Source organism: Rissa tridactyla, chromosome 3 (assembly GCF_028500815.1).
Source record: "Rissa tridactyla isolate bRisTri1 chromosome 3, bRisTri1.patW.cur.20221130, whole genome shotgun sequence".
Taxonomy (NCBI): domain Eukaryota; kingdom Metazoa; phylum Chordata; class Aves; order Charadriiformes; family Laridae; genus Rissa; species Rissa tridactyla.
In genome coordinates, this window is record NC_071468.1 from 16,701,273 (window position 1) to 16,718,419 (window position 17,147).

Genomic DNA, 17,147 nt, shown 5'->3' on the forward strand with positions numbered 1-17,147 from the left:
TTATACCTTATCTATTAATGTAATATGAATATCTCAAGGTTTATAATGCATCACTTAAAATTTATTAGTAATAATGAATAAAAAAAGCTAATATGTACTAGCTGCTAAAAGCCCTATGTGCAACTGTACAGATGCAGGGGAAGTACAATCCCTACGTGAAAATGTTTACAATCTAAAGTAATGGACAAAGCACAGGATCTAGAAAACATAACAGCTTTGCGGATATTTTTGTTTACATGCTTTTCTTAATCTGTGCATATTAGGATGGAAATTAGAACTGAAAAAGGGAGCAAGTAGAGAACATGGAAAAGTTTATTCACAGCTTTTCCGTCCTTAGTCACACGATCTGAATTTTGTAGACTTCAGGAGGACTGGTACAGCATAAAAGGTAAAAACAATGTTTAGATTTCATCAAGGCATTTTTGTCCTTGCAAGGGATGTTCAGTTTTACTTTTCTGCTTAGTGACCACTTAACAATAAGCCAGGAAGTGCTTTTGAGTTACCAGTGCAGAAGCTGACTGCAAAATTGCCAAGTGTTTCACTCAACTGCACTCTAAACAGTGTACGTAATGTTTCTGAAAACTTTTCCCTTCTTGTTGTAGTTCAAATATTAGCACTGCTATCCATCATTGTGCTAAAGACTTTTTCATACATGGGAAGGATCCTGCCAAAAGAATGAACTGCTGATAAGAAAGGTTACAGCTGACAACAGGAACATTGGAGGAGAGAGACACAGTATCAAGAGTTCAGTACACACAGGCAGGTTTACAGCACTGCAAGTGTATATAGGTTTGTAAATGGTGATAAGTTTCAGCAGGGTAATTAAATAGAAGAGCCCAGATTTATAAACTAAATATTCCATAGAAGCCAAACAAGCCTTAAACAACTAAGAAAAATATTAAATAGCAAGGTTTTGGAAAATTTAATTGCCCAAGTGTCCTGGAGTGCAAAGTGTTTTTCCTGTTTAATCACCGAGTCAGCCTGATTTAAGCAGTCCATAGAGCAAATCCAGATTTATTAGGTCTTTGGCAAGCTAACAGTTTCTGTATCTGAGGTTTTCCCTTCTGAAGACAAAGAGATCCAGTACCTAGCACATCTTTGGCTGGCACAGAGCTAGAGCAAAAATCCTGGAGTGTTCAGTTACATGTAAACCAAAGCGGGCAGCACATCCCTGTCCAACCAGAAAGGTGAGATCCAGTAAGTACAGCTCTGCAAGAGTGAGAGCACACGGACAAGTGAGCTGGTCCGGGTACGGTGCAAAGTAGCACAGGAATGGAACTGGAGAGTATCAGAATAGTTCACAGCTTGCAGACTTGTTGCTATAAAGTACTCCAAACTGAATTTACTTATGAATGAAAGAACAATCTATCACGGTAATTTGCCAGTTACTTCTTAAAACCACCAGGAACACCAAGACATCAGGTAGTCCTCTCCTGTCTGAAGACACATTTAGCTACATCCTATGTCATCCTATTTTCAAGAAGCTCTTGATGTTAGGTGATCTTAGTGCTTCCCACAACTAACTGTTAGAAGATTTCAGTAGGAGAAACTAAGTTTCTGCTCAATACAGTCTTACCTTTTATGTTAAGAAATTATGTGAAAGCATTGTCATAACATTAATGAACTGTTGCCTCAGTAGTTTTAAGCTATTATGAAACTAACTGTAAAAGACACTTACTGTTGAGTTGTCTTTCAACCCCGAGCTGTTCAGTTTCAGCCCTTGCTCCAAGTACTAAAACTGAACACTGGCTGCAAATAAAACTATTTGTCATGTAACTTCTTAAACTACATCTTAGTCTCACTACTTCGAGGCTCTCTCTTGAACAGATTATACAATCACTAATCACTACTAACACTGTGCTTTTTGAGCATGATATACCAACTCATGTAAACTTGCATATAAATTTATAGTGAAAAGTGATTTAGTTTTACTTCAAACTATTTATCAACTTGTTCATATATTGCAAAATGCATCCTTTTTTATTTAATAAGGGACACTATGATGTCAAAAGTTAATGTTCTAGCTGTTTTCTCTAAACTATTAGTTCATTCTGCTTTCTACATTCTATGTATACCACTGGTGTGTATCCCAGTCTGAGAGCCATTCCATACCAATGTCTCCCTCCCTCTCCAGGAAGTGAAAACGGAGTAGTGGTGTACCTTTGTTGTGGCATTTCTCAGAGCTTGCTTGTAACCGTCCCCTCTACCCCTTAAGTTTTGTTGGCCTCATTCAATTCTACTATACTTCGTAGCGTGCAGAGGATCAGGATGCACCTGCAAACTTGGAGCACGTGATACTTCCTTGAGTTGAAAGTTCCAAGTTGGCACCATTCACGGAGAGTTTCATGTAACAATAGGCTGTTGTTGTTCTTTCCAGCTCAGTTTATGCACAGCTAGAGATTCATCAACATATAAATAAATGTTTCTCTTCAATAACCTGGAACTATTTGTATGTTGTGAAGGGTGGGGAAATGAATAAAGAAACTAAAGTGAAAAATATTAAGAGATGAACGAATAAACCTTTTCAGTAAATGCAATTCACAGGTTTATACTTGTTTATAAGTATTTAACCACAAATATCTGGTAATTAGACCATTACATTAATTTGTCATCATGAATGACCATTAAATGGATTTGTATCAAATGATACACAGTAATTGTAGCTATCATGCTGACCCTTTGATTCAAAATTATTTTTTAAAAGATAAAGCATATGCAGTATTTTTAAACTGAACAGCAGGTATCTATCTTAAAGAGATCTTTAACAGTAAAAAAATTCTGGACCATGGAAGACCAGTAATAGCAAACGTTCCTCTAACAGTTAAACCTTTCCCCCAGATAACCTTTTATCATTTCCTTGATGCTTTTCTTAAGAAACATGCCTTTTTTAAAAAGATTCAAACTACCCAACAAGTTTATTTGAAAATTAAATGTCTGCCAAAAATCAGGCATTTGCAATGTTACTTCTGATATGAGCTAATACCATTGTATATGGTATTCGTACAAGGTTCCAAAAATATACAGATGGGGAAAAAATAATAAAAAAAAATAAATCACTGTACACAACTCTGAGGCTGTTAAAGTGACCAGAGAGACTGAACAGTGCAAGACATGCTTTTCCAGTTACAAGCTCAACACAGAAGTGCAAAAGAAATTAAAGCTTCGTCTGAAGTGATTTACCTTTTAGGATAAGGAAAGCTTAGATTATTGTCATCAGTGTTACAGAGAAATTTCCATCCCACCCCACCCCCAACACATACACACAAAATAGTTTAAGTTTTTCCATAATACAGCATTTCATTCAAATTATGTCCCCCTGAGCTTGGTTATCACGGGGACAATTTGTCTGATACTTACTAGATGTTGGCTTCTCAATTCTCCAGCTTTGGCTAACAATACCTGCAATTTACAGGCAGTGAAAGTGGCAGATAGCCTGGGTTCAAGCTCTCCTGCGACTCGCTTTGTAAGACCACCTCATTGGAAGAAACCAGTTGTGCTGAAAGCAGCTGCTAAGTTATGGCTGAGGAACAAAGAAATTGCTTTGTAGGTCTCTGTACTCTCTCCCAGAGTTAGGAACAGTTTCAGGCAAGTGCTCTTAGCAGGCTGACTAAGCTGAACATGCATCTATCCATGCAAACATTGAATATGGCTCCCAAGTCCTCGAACCAGGGTGTGTGCATGTGAAGACTGGATAGAAGGCCCTTCCTTGTAAGTTTACAAAAATATATAGCCAATACCGTAGCTTAAGAAGTCAGTTTTACTCATTACAGAGATTCCCGAAAAGTATTAACTACTTTTCAGACATTCCAGACAAGGTCACTTGTAACAAAAAAGGTCAAGTTCTCTAAAACAAGATTTTAAAAGTGGATCTCTTCCTTCAAGTGAACAGGACATTTGTTTTTACGCTTAACTTTTTAGTCAGTTAAGACTGAATTTATTTAAGATTTTATGTGAACATATGCATAAACACAAATAAGTTTACTTTAAACACATCTGCACAGAAAAAAAAGATTAACCCTTCAAAACGTAACGGAGCAGGTCTGGTTAGTATGTAACTATTGCAAATCTTAGAAGATTCTGTGCATTAGGCCGACCCATACAGAAAGCAGGGGAAAAGTCTCAATGAAAGAAAATTACTGTTCAAGTCTAAGTGGTGTTTTGAAGAGCCAGCAGACTAGGTGACACCATGAAGCTAGTCACAGTATCCAAACAAGCAGACCTGCTTGGGCTACTAAAGCAGTGTATCCTCCTGAAGGTGTCATTTTCTCCCAAGTTATTTTCTGTTTCGAAGGCGTTTAGATTTCCTAGGACAGTCTGTGGGTTCAACCGCCTTCCTCCGTTTCCCAGAAGATTGTTCATTTGAGCCAGAACCTGAAGAATTTCCTACTGTACTCTCCATCACCTCTCGCAGCTTGCGTTCAAGCTCAGCCAATCGGGCATTCTGTTCACCTATGATTTGGGTTTGCTCTAGCAGTTTCTGATCTTGATCTTGGAGTTGTTTCTGTTGCTCTTGCACTTTGATGCGAAGCTCTGAGATCTCTCGCTTCAGCGCCGTCAAGCCCGTGCCGTTTGTTTTTACTTGCTGCTGGAGTTTGGTGATGTCCTGTCTTAAAGGGTTCTGCTTGGAAAACAGCTGCATTGTTGTCAGTGCTGCAGAAGTCCCTGGAACTTCAGAGAAAGCCGTGATTAATCCTCTGCAACTTTAAGACAATGGCAGAAACTGTGTTCCAGTTTTCCTGTTTTGCTTATCCCCACTCCCCAAATATGAATCTGAAAGCTAGCTGCAAGTTATGTGAACATGTAAACAGATTTACAGTCATTTAAGTGTCCAATAAAAGCAGATGGTATCTCAGAGCACAACTAGTTTAATTTAAAATACTTAAGATTTTCAGCAGTCTGGAAAACAGCTCATTGTTCATTTTCTGTATAGAAGCCCCCCTCCTTTTGCTCTATCAAAAATTATGTAGAGATATTATGTTCTCATCGATACTTAGTGTCACAGATTTTAAGTCAAAAATCCACAACATGTCTATAAATTACTTATTACAGGATAGTTATATTAAATAAATATATTTCAATAGAGCAGTACAATTCTGCTGTCTTAGCTGTAGACAGCTAAAGTTCTAAATTTTGTGGTTTGGGGCTTAACAAGATATTTCAGTTTAACTTACTTTTTGGAAGAAATGAATTTATCTCCCATGCTTCTTTAGACTCACTCTTCCTAAGTACTAAAACCATACTGGAATTTGAGCTTGGGAATGCTGGTTTTAATAAAGTTCCTGCAAATCAAGGAGACTAACAGCTACTGTATAATTTCTTTCACTTTTTCTATCATAAAAGATATCACTTCTATTTCTATCATTTTACTCTTCTAGCAATGCTGTGCAAGTAAGGTGCAACTTTTAAGGCTACAAAGACAGAACAGTCTGGAACAGCCTAGAACATTCCTCCTCCTCCTCTTTTTATTTCCTTAAAAATGCCAGCATAGCTACAGTTACGTGACACTAAAGGGTTGCCATTAGATAGGTTATGCTCCTCCCTCAGCACAAAATAGGCGTTTTTATGCCACATAAAGCCTTGGCTTTGAAAAGACAATCGATACCAGCTATGGTTTTGGACAATGCTTCCTCAACTGAGAGAGTCAATGGAACTGAGGTATAATTAAGAGGATATAATTAAGGGGTGGTATACACGCTTATGGCTGAAAGGATGGACAGGACATACCACAAATAACACGCAGCTCCTACAGTTAGGCCTACCATTTTTGCTTAAGATGTAATTATTAAGTTATGCTTTCAGAAAGTTAATTTCACAGTTCTTAAGAAGTGTGAAGATGTTCAGCACAGGGACAACACTACAGTTCCACTAACCTTTTGCTTTTGGCCATTGTATGAGGCAACTACCTTAGACGTTGGTTCACAAAAGTTCTGGAAAGTCTGACAGATTATACAAGGGACCAGTTTAATTGTTTATTTATAGACTGTTATTTTAATTGCCTTTTCACTATTACCCATAAGTATTTTGCTTGTTAGTGCATACATTAGAGCCCCAGGAAAGTAAAAAAGCACATACAAGTATGTTCTAGCTCTCTATGCACTACAACAGTTTCGGCTAATTCATTTGCTGATCCTCCTAAAAATAAAAGGCATCGAGTTGTCATCTTATGTGCCAAATTTCAACCAAGTGCAATGATAAAGTCTCATTCATTGGTGGCACAAAAGCGTTTGTTTAATGAATACACGCTATGCATAATTCTAACATACATTCAAGTGACTGTTCTTTTGGTAGTACAAAGGCTCCTTAAATTTCAAAGCAAATGAATTTTAGTTAGCATTCTTAAGAAACAAGTATCATCGATATTTGTGTAATAAAGCTTGCATTTAAGGGAGGGAGCTTTTAAAAAGATACAGTGCTGTGAATTTTTACAGAAAAACTAAATAAAACTTAACTATACATTGGAATTAATACCTGGGGCAGTTCCTAGCAGACGTCCCGATACATCTGACCCAGGTATCTTTCTTTTCAGTACTGGAACAATCTTCTCATCAAAATATTCCATAGCCATGGAGGAAATGTCCCTTAGTTCTTGAAGAACTTCATGAGCTCTCTGAGGAGCTCTTGTAGAGTTTACATACCTTAGCACACGATAAATTTCATCTATTACCTAAAACATTTAAGAAGAATTAGGATTTTCCGATAAAGGCAAGATTATTTCAGGTCATTCTGGAAGTGCTGGCATATTCAGGGGCTTTTACTACGTAACTATTGCATAGTTCTAGATCAGCTTTTTGAACTGAAGTGCTGTTTGTGATACATCACAGAAGCTATTCACTTGATCAATCACAGCAACTCTCTTCAATCTCATGAAATAACGCTCGTTGTATGAAATTTTGTTTTACTACATCCATACTTGAGTTCTAAGCTATATAAACTATACACAGCAGAGCATAATCATTTCTTTTTGGAGACCCTGACGCGAGATACTCTAAGCCACGCTGCAGAGCAGTCAAAGGCAGAGCAGTCACAAGGCATACGAAACACATAAATGGAACAGCAAGAGTTATCGTTACATCAGTCTGAAGAGCTGTCAGTATCCACTTGAGTCCATTTGCATACACCCAAAATACTGCAAATTCAGATTAAGTCCAAAGTGTGTTAATTTACAAAATGTCAATCCACTACAGACAGAGAACATAAGCACCCCCTTAACAGTTTTGACAAACAAGCCCTTTGGTTAGGAGAGATGAAGAGATGAAAGGTGTCTTGCTAATTTATGAATTACAGTTTGAGGCAGGTCAAGATAGGAGTGCTGGTCTCTCGTAACCAAAACTACTGACACAGGTATTTTACACTGGATTAAGAAGGGTTGAAGAGTCTCCTGAAGAACACACATGTTAAGGACTTAGAATCATAGGTAAGACAACAGAGTTGCACCTTATGTTTAATAAAGGAAGCTTAGCTAAAAAGTTGCAAAAGATAGACAAGACTATCCAATGATGAGACTAAGTGTCTCATTATGCAACAAGCTTACAAAAGACTTCTCCAATTTTACCCACATTATATCCTGTTAGCAACAACATCCTTAAAGCATTCTCCTGCCATCCTCAACACAAAATCTTGCAGCAGCGCTCTTCAGTGGGAACCCTCACACAGTATGCCGAAGCTCATATTCTAACACAAATTCACTTCATGACAATTCTGTGGCAGCTTCATTCAAACAAAACTTCCTGAGGGCAGCAGGGCAGGTGTGGGGGAAACCACAGACTGTAAGTGAACACTGAGCCGTAAGTCTGCTTGACCAAAATAGGATTTTCTGGTGAACTGGTAACTGTGCTGAAAGAGCAGCAGCACTAGCAAGCTCGTACAGTAAGTAAATAATTTAAAAAAAAAAAAACTTTTTAGCTGTTACATCTGAATACAAACAGTGTCCTTATGACTCAGTGCTCACAAGGAAAATGGCTGGCAAGCTCACTTGCCCAACTTCGGCACACCCCAGGTCTAGATTGTGTATTGCCTTTCCGTCTACTGTTCAAAGTATGGCAACATTTCTTCCAAGTATTCCATTTACTATGGAGTATCAAGGACTTAAGTTTATTTAACTTTATGTTACATTTAATTTATTAAAATATATGGTATATATATAATAGAAAGTCAAATAAGCACAGATATATTAAACTATAATGATGTAATTTAAAATTAAATATCAAGTCAACAAGAGTGTACAGAAGTCAAGTTACCTCTTCAAGATAAAAAAATACATTTCATGCCAACAGCCTATCCTACAGTACTGAATGTAAAATGCCTGCCATGCTTCCCCTGAATCCCAACAGCTAACTTTTCCATTCATCCCAGGGCAATTCAGTTATCTGCCCATGAAAAATTAATACCAACCTCACGTGGAAAGATCAATGAATAGAGCATTAGCCTAATGTTCACGGATCTTGTTTCAACACTGAGCTGTACCAGCCTTCCTCAGATCATGATTTTGTCAATTCCCCTGTGTGCTTCTGTTTTCACAGCTTATGAAACAGTGGTATCTCTGATGTACATCTCGCTTGCATAATTTATATTTTATGTTGGGGTAGGATTCCGAAACGCCAGAATTCTTCATTAGTATTAATATTTAACACACTATCTACATTTAAAAGTAATTCTACCTACTGTACAAAAATACCCCATCCACTGTAATACTCAACAGTGCTTCCACATACTAAATATCTTAATTAATCTGAAGTACTCAAACCCTTAAGAAAGGTGCCTAAAATCTTCCTGATTGAATGCTTAGTGCTATACATAATCTAAACTACTACATCTTCTGATGACCTGGCCTCCAGCTGTTTCATACAATTAAAATTCACAATTAAACCCTACATATCACACGTTTCTTGTAAAAGGTTGTATAGGATGTATATGCCACAAGTCAAAAATTAAGAGAGAATCTAAGAGAAAATGGAAATCGAGTTTAAAATAATTAATTACTCTGGTTCATTCATTTCAGACTGCCTGTTATAGCAGAATATTGGTCTGTGTGCTTGTTTGGAAGTATCTGAAACACAGTTTCAGTATATATATATATAGAATATATAAATTTGTCCCAGCTGTCCCAGGTTAAGTTACACAATCATATCTTTTTAAACACAGATATACATTCACATAATATAGTCTACATTTTACCTTTCCAGGTATGAAGCAACAGAGATTGGAATCCACATACTTCATGAAAGTCATATTTAACAGAGAGAGTCTCGTTTCTACAGCAGCAAGGATGTCTGCGTGACGAGCTAATGAATGGTTTCTTCTTTCTGACTCCCGTCTAGAAGACAGACCATTAAGTGACACTGATTTAACAATGAGTCAACAAAATGAAACTGGAACAATTGCTCAGGTTAATTTCACCCTTAAAACCCCCTGAGGTTTAAAAATGTAACCACTAACATTAGTTCTGTCTTTATGGAAAAGAGACTGATACAGATTGAGAACCAGCTAGTAATAGCATACTACACTTTCTTCAACAATTTTTTTTCTCTAAATAATTACTACATCTTATATGATCCATAAAGTCTATATGTAATTTAGGACTATCTAAAAACAAGCTTTCAGTACTAACTAGCAGTAGACACCGAGTCAGTGTGAATATTTTTATCCCCTCCCATATTCCTGCAGTTAGTACTTCAATGTAACTGACATAAATTTAATATGTTATCAGTTTGTCATGGTTTCGGTTGGGATAATGCTCTGTTTTGGATTTGGGATGAGAAATATTTTTGATAGCGCACTAATGTTTTTAGTTGTTGCTAAGCAATCAAGGCCTTTTCTGCTCCTCATATCGCCCCGCCAGCGAGCAGGCTCGGGGGGGCACAAGAAGTTGGGAGGAGACAGAGCCAGGACAGCTGACCCCGACTGACCAAAGGGCTGTTCCATACCATGTGACGTCACGTCCAGCATATAAAGCTGGGGGAAGGAGGAGGAAGGGGGGGACGTTCGGAGTGATGGTGTTTGTCTTCCCAAATAGCCATTACGCATGATGGAGCCCTGCTTTCCTGGAGATGGCTGAACACCTGCCTGCCGATGGGAAGCAGTGAATGAATTCCTTGTTTTGCTTTGCTTGCGTGCACGGCTTTTGCTCTACCTATAAACTGTCTTTATCTCAAACCACAAGTCTTTTCTCACTTTCACTCTTCTGATTCTCTACCCCATCCAAACTGGAGGCGAGTTAGCGACTGGCTGCGTGGTTCTAGCTGCTGGCTGGGGTTAAACCACGACATAGTTCTTGCTACAAAGTTTGGGTTCAGATATAAGCTCTTTTGACAAAGGATCTCTACAGTAAGTAGCATTTAGTTTCTTCATTCTGACTGGGAAATCTGATAGGACACAGCAGCAGCTGCACTTATTCACTGGAATGAGGAGAAAAGACATTGCTTTAGTGAGACACTAGCTCCCAGTAATGCTCACGTGTCAAACACCCCTCCCTTTGCCCTGTTTAATCCTTGGCACTGAAAAACCTTGGGTTTTAATCAATCATCAGTGAAGGCAGTCAGTCTTGAAAAGGAATGGCATTTATTCATTCCTAGGAGTCCTTGCTTAATTTGTCAGAAGAGTTGAGTAATACAAGACCCACTCTTCTCTGTTTAAAATATCAGAGACTTTCTGGTATTCCAATTTCTAGTATAAGACAACCTACATTCATCGACACCAGTATTTTGTAATTAGACCTGAAGTTCATGGTGCTTTTGGAAAAAAATGAAATAAAAACAAAAGTGACTCAATTTTTCGAGATATATAAGCAGAATTAGCCAGCAAGAAACTCCTTTTCAATACTCCGCTTAAAAGAATCTAGCACATTTAAGTTTAACTACATTGTAACTGGTACATACCTTGGAAGCTGAGCTTTAACTTGCTTTTGACACAAGTTGTGGTATCTTTCCACTTTCAAAAATCCCTGATTTAACATTCGCTGGCAAACCAAGTCCATCCGCTTACAAACCTGTATTTAAGTAGAAAGAAAAACTTAAGGCTCAATTAAGGCCACAAGTCACTTTTACGATTATTTTATCCATACTTGCTTAGGAGTAAAAGAGTCTCTCATCAGTTTTTGCTCCATTTCAAGAAGCAGAAACTGCAATTGAGCTTAAGGCATCACCATCTCTAACAATAATCACAATACTCCAAAAAGAAGCAGATATGTTTCGCACAGTTCACAAATTAATCACCTAACAAGAGACAGTAGGCCGAATGCTGCCCATATATCAGCAGATACAATTTCCTCTGATTTTAATGAAAGTTGCAAATGCCTGTGCCTGGCTTTTAACTTGGTCTCAAGAGTGATTCTGGTAGATCAAGTTAATATTTTGTGGTCTTAAAAAAGACGACTTAAAAAAATCTTTCAGCATTTAAGGCTTATGTTTTTGAAGACAGCCACAATTAAATTTAAAAACTTATGCAATACAGTGCACATGAAACAGGATTCTTTTTTGTATGTAAAAAAAAAAAAAGTCTTTTCTTCTCTGTTTAACAGATTCTTTTATTGGCTATGTTGGATCCCAACAGCCTCAATTTTTTCCACAGATTTAGGGAGAAAGGTCATTAATAGCTGCAGAAGATATAATAAACTGCTAAATTTAAACCTTCTCAAGTAACCATTTACAAGACAAAGCCAACTTGCACAAAAGTTTAAAGCAATTGCAATTCAGTTCTGAAGATGCAGAAGCTTAGTGAGCCAAAAGTCCTTTGAAATTGCTTTGGGGTTTTTTTTTGTACTTTAAGTGCACAACCCTCACTATGACACCACTTTCCAATGGATTAGCTTTTTGCTTTTTAAAAAATAAACACTCCTTCTCTCCATACATTACTCATTTCATAACTTTGAAGTCTATGTAAATGTATACCTTGGGAAGAAGATTCTCACTTCTCCTAGAAAAGTCTGCAATTATTTTCTGTTTACATGGAAAGCACTACTTAAAGAAGTTCTACTTTCTGTGAGTCTTCCTCTAGTTATAGCTAATTTAAGTTCTGTAGGAACTGACCATTGTCAAACCTGTATTAAAAGACCGTTAAGCAACTGCTGTCGATCTCTCTGTGCTCCTTTGTATTAGATCTTCCTTGCTAACAGCCAAAGGAGAAGGATCAGACAGGCTAACTACAGGGGTACAGCCTCAGTACACTCTCCCCCACACGCACTGAATCAGCTGAATTATTTCCAGCATATAAAAAAACCCAAACAATGCTGGCTCTTCAATTACAGGAAGGAGGAAATTGTCATGTTTCTTCTATGGTATCAGCTGCATTAGTAATGCCTAGATCCGATACCATTTTTGAGTACAAGGCTTTACAGCTTACTTGTACTTCTAAAGCTAACAAACCCCTGAAGAAGGACGAAGTACCTGCACAAGGGCTATGTTAGCTATGCGACTATTCAGCACAAGAGAAAAACAATCCTAGATACATTATTAGCTGCAAATTCAGAGGAAGCAGAGTGAATGATTTTAACCATGTGCATGCTGACCCCTGGTGGCAGCAAGGGCCTTTAAGCGTGCTGAAGCCTTCCCACATAGAAGAGAGCAGCTCACAATGGGTAACACTAAATTTCTTAAACACTGGATTTTTTCATCTTACTCATTTGCTTACACTATGCAGCATGAAGAATTATTTCCGCCAGTTTCTGGACATTACCCGTATTTACTCCAATAATCAGCCTAGAACCCAAACAGGTAACAGATACCACCAGAAACCAAAAGCATTTGTCTGCAATTTATTTTACCAATCACCTCTTAATTCTCAGCTGGCTCTTGATGTCACCATTTAAAACATATGGCACCTGAAGGTACAGAAACGATATACTTCTTTTAGACTGCACAGTCAGCAGTCTTATGCAAAGTAGCATTATTACACTTTTAAGCATTCATATTAGTCCAAGACAGTGTGATAATAGCTACTCAGTGGGCTTCAATATTCTTCTATTCAAAGAAAGTAAAACATTAAATTTGCTCATATTTGTATTTGGAAATTTTTGTGAATATTTTCTAATTCTAGCCATAACGCTGAAAGAGCCCAAGTTTCCTCAAATGTCAAGTCCAACCAGACACTGTGTTCAAATTTCAGTGTTAGAAAGTTCAACTCCATGTGAAAAGCAGAATGAAAACGTGGCTGCTTCTTAGGATGCTGACTTATATGCGGTAACAGCTTCTGTGAAAGAACGGTCCACTTCATTGGTAAACAAACTAAACTGACACAATCTACTAGACAAGTACTACCAGCTTCTGTTTCCTCAAGCATATCTTGCTTCTTCCAAGTTTCACTAACAGATAACCAATATCAAAACAGAGATAAAAATATCCTACAGTACTTAGATTCAACACACGTTCTTCTTCTACACAGACACCATGTTTCATAATGCCTTTCTAGGGTAAAGTATAAATAAGTGACAAAATGCTGATGACTTCAGCAAGAAGCTTTAACATAGAAATGCCTGTAAATACAGATTTACTGAAACTGTGGGAAGACTAAAGCCATGCTGTCCAAAGGCTATCAGTCCTTATTTGTGCTGTGCAGAAAATAAGCTCAAGTTTGCTGCAGAATCCAAGACACTTCTGACATGTGTCAGAATCCAACATAACCTTCTCCTCAGAGTGTTCATGGAAAGAGGTTATGGATTGTTCAGTTTTAATCATGCTTGCTGCAGTAATATGCTGAATGGAAGTGTATTTCCAAGCTCAGACATGTGAGTGAGAAGAATTTCATTATTACCCCACTCAGGTAAAAATTCCAGAATTGCTGTAAGTCATCAAAAAATCACAGTAAAAGAAGCCTTCAAAAGCCAGAAGATATGACAGCTTCCATATCAGCATGTGGCTTGTCCAGAACATTACAGCTTCAGACATAATGATCTTCCAAGTTTTCTGTGTTTCTCTTATGATGACATATCAGAGGAAATAGATGAAGTAAATACTCAAAAGGGCTGAAAGCAAAATACTGCTGCTTTTCCTGTCATTCACTTTATCTGAATAAAAGCTTGAGAACACAAGATTCGCACTGAAGCATAATTTAAGACACGATTGCATTCTGAATACCTATTGTTTAGTCTCCATTACTTTTGATCTACTTCAATGCTTAACCAGTAGGTGCTTCATTTATGCTTTTAAATGCAGTAACACCAGGAATAGCAGAAAGCATTACGCTCAGGAAAGCAAGTGCTTCTTTGCACAATGAGGGGCCCATGGTCTTGCCTTGCCTGATGGCAATCATCATCATCAGGGTACATTCTTTACTTCACCCTTTGGTGACAGAAAGTGTCTTACGTTATGCTCTATATAAACAATACAGGTTCATATCTCTATTTTAATCTGAAAACTTGCTGATGTTCTATGTCCTCTCACCCATCCAACTCACTAGTAGCCTGTTTTCTTGTACCAATACCAGTTCAACTCAAAGATTATTTTTTTTTTTCTTTTGGATCAGTAAGCTAAGGTGTCCCAGAAACAGACACTAGGACATTTACTTCAATGCTGGGATCCGGAGAATGCATCAAAGTGATCGGTTTAGGGAATCCAGATTTTGCCTCTACACATGTATGATCAAACTTCATTTAGGTTGACTGATGTCCTGGATCATACATTCCTACTTTCCCCAAGATGCTTTGTCCCACGGAACGCCACATTCTAAAGGGTTAACAAGGCTGCTTTTGGGCACTTTAATATGCATGAGAACTAAGCAATTTAATCCCTGTCATTCAATTAATGTGGTCCTGCAATGCATCTTTAACAGCATACTACTCATTATAAGATACACCCATTCATCTTTGATAAGCAGCTCAAGTCAGTTCTCATACAGAAGAAAAGTTTCCTGTTTGTGCTAGACAGATCTTAGAGCAGGAATATACAAGGGTCTCCCAAGGCTACCTGTAGCCTTTAAAAATCTGAAAGTGATGAAATTTCACTATGATTTTATGCCTAGGCATTGTTATTTTAAAAGGCTACCTCAATTCTCCATCAACAGGAGAGTTTGAGTTAAGTAAAACATCCAGTCTCTTCCCCTCTGTTTATAGCCTTCAGTGAATCACCAAAAGAACACCTTTAGTTCTGAGTGGCCATCCAAAAGACCCACCTCATCAAGCTTATGTGCTTCTGAGCTACACCTTTGACTAGGTCAAACCAAGAGGGTTTTGATTCTTCACATTAGTGCTCTTTAACAGAGACAAGAGTACTTTCTTCTCATAGGAATGCACATAATGCTTCTGATGTGCTTAAGGAAACAGTAAGGAATTTGATGGAGATTAAGTTTCTTGGCTGCCACCGACTCAAAAATTCAAAATAGGGAAAGACAAACTGGATATTTTCCTTCATTTTACATCTCATATTGATCCATATGTGTGTCAAATTTAGTATTTATCCTGCCTGGTTTTGTATATTTCTGAAACTTCTGAAAGGGGCAGTCTTCTTTCGGAAAAATGAACTTGTAGGTGCTATGTAAGACAGCAGAAGTAGTAAAATATAACACTTTTAAGTATCACAGACAGTTAAACAGCTGCTTTAGTCCTTACACCACCATCCTTCCTATTTTCAACTTCACTGCTGACAAAACATTGCTTGCAAACATTAACTTAGCCCTACAGAAAGAAAAAACCTTAGATTGACTAGTGATAGCTCCCAGGGTACCACTGTTTATAAAATGCAACAGAAGAGTTGCAGCAAAGGGCTGTGTCTAGCATTGCAGTACAGGCCATGCAACACTAAGCATGCCCAAACAGTATATGTACTTCTCCTCCCCTCATTCAAACTGTAAGCACTCAAAAGCAGAGGCTGCAATCCAAAAAGGCAGTAGTACATCTTCACAGATGCACTACCTACTCTCACAGAGGAAGCAGAAGTCTTTAGTGGATTGACAGCATGCTAGAAATATTTAGGTACTGGTGTACTTGGTGCAGTATGAAAGAACAGATTTTCGGCTTGAAGAGCTTCCAGTTTAAAGTTACAGTCAAGGTGCAACGCTTCAGGTTGCTGATCCAGAACACACGCAGTCTAATTTTCTGCAGAAATATGCTTGCAATATTAGCCAGTTTAGGCTAATAGAGTTCTCAAAATAGAAACAGTACAGTACATGCAAGTTTACTGAGGGTTACATAAGCTATGCATTAATTCCCTCACTATTATTCCATTTATGACCTCATAAGAAATTCAGTAAGATAGCAGCTTATCACATTATGTCATAGTATACATCAGGCTCCTTATACAGGCAGTTAAGATTGATATACACCAATCTCCTCACTGACAGCTGCATTTTATTTTGGTATTATAAAGTTTGGAGGTAGAGGTAATATCTTTTATTAGATCTACTCCTATGACTGGAGGAGGCAGGCAGCCTTTCAGGCAGACAAGGGCTTTCTTACATTTTCTTTTTTAACCCACATTTATATCTAGATAGAGTAGGGTCCTTGGAGCGGCAGGCTCACCATCTCCTACACTTGTAGGCTTAAGATCTATAAGTAAGAATAAATACACACGTGAGACACAATAGACTAGCCCCCCAGGAAGAGCAGTCACTAGGAGAAATAAGCCTTCAGCAGCCCAGTAATTTCTTATAGAGGACGAACGGTATGAAAGAAGTAAGAGATGGTAGAAGACCTTCAGGAATACGTGTATGGAAGCACACACCGACGTGCCCGCACCCGAGGCTCGGGGGCGGTTGGGGAGATGGGAGCAAGCCCCATCCCATCCCACCCCCTCCCGCCCCTTCCCCGGCGGGGGCACCGCCGCCACCTCCCCACCTCCTCCCACCGCCGCTCCCGCCCCGGGGCCGGCGAGGCGGCCTTCCCCCGGCGGGCCGAGGTCCCATCCGCAGCAGGGCTCCTCGCTCGCCCGCCTGCCCCGCCGCCTGTCCCTGCTCTCCCCTCCCCGGCCCCTACCAGGCGGAGCTGGCTCGTCTCATCGTAGGACAGGAAGCTGAGGATGCTCTCGATCGCCACGATGGGCAACCCTATGAGCGTGTTGCTCTGAGGCGGCGGCTCCAAGGGAGCCAGAGCCTCGGGAGACTCCGACACCGGGGGCGGGGAGAGCCGCGCCGAGCCCAGGGCGCCGCCTTCCCCCTCCGAGAGAACCCGCTCCTCCGGCGCCGCCATCTTCGAGCCCGTCCTTCCTCCACTGAGGGGAGGGGGG

General features: G+C 39.0%; 1 protein-coding gene across 4 annotated transcripts; it reads right to left on the reverse strand.

Annotated features, from left to right (window-relative positions):
- Positions 1-2,896: 2,896 nt before the first annotated feature.
- Positions 2,897-17,147, reverse strand: FBXO28 (F-box protein 28). Of its 4 annotated transcripts, none has more exons than XM_054195645.1 (6): positions 16,898-17,146; positions 10,875-10,984; positions 9,175-9,313; positions 6,469-6,664; positions 5,172-5,279; positions 2,897-4,668 (listed from the first exon to the last, which is right to left on the reverse strand). In XM_054195645.1, the coding sequence occupies exons 1-6, from the start codon at positions 17,108-17,110 to the stop codon at positions 4,274-4,276; spliced, it is 1,161 nt and encodes a 386-aa protein (XP_054051620.1). In that variant the 5' UTR covers positions 17,111-17,146; the 3' UTR covers positions 2,897-4,273. The 4 variants fall into 4 exon arrangements, with proteins under 4 accessions (XP_054051620.1, XP_054051621.1, XP_054051622.1 ...); XM_054195647.1 differs by lacking the exon at positions 2,897-4,668 and adding an exon at positions 4,672-4,700 and having other exon boundaries at positions 16,898-17,147; XM_054195646.1 differs by lacking the exon at positions 5,172-5,279.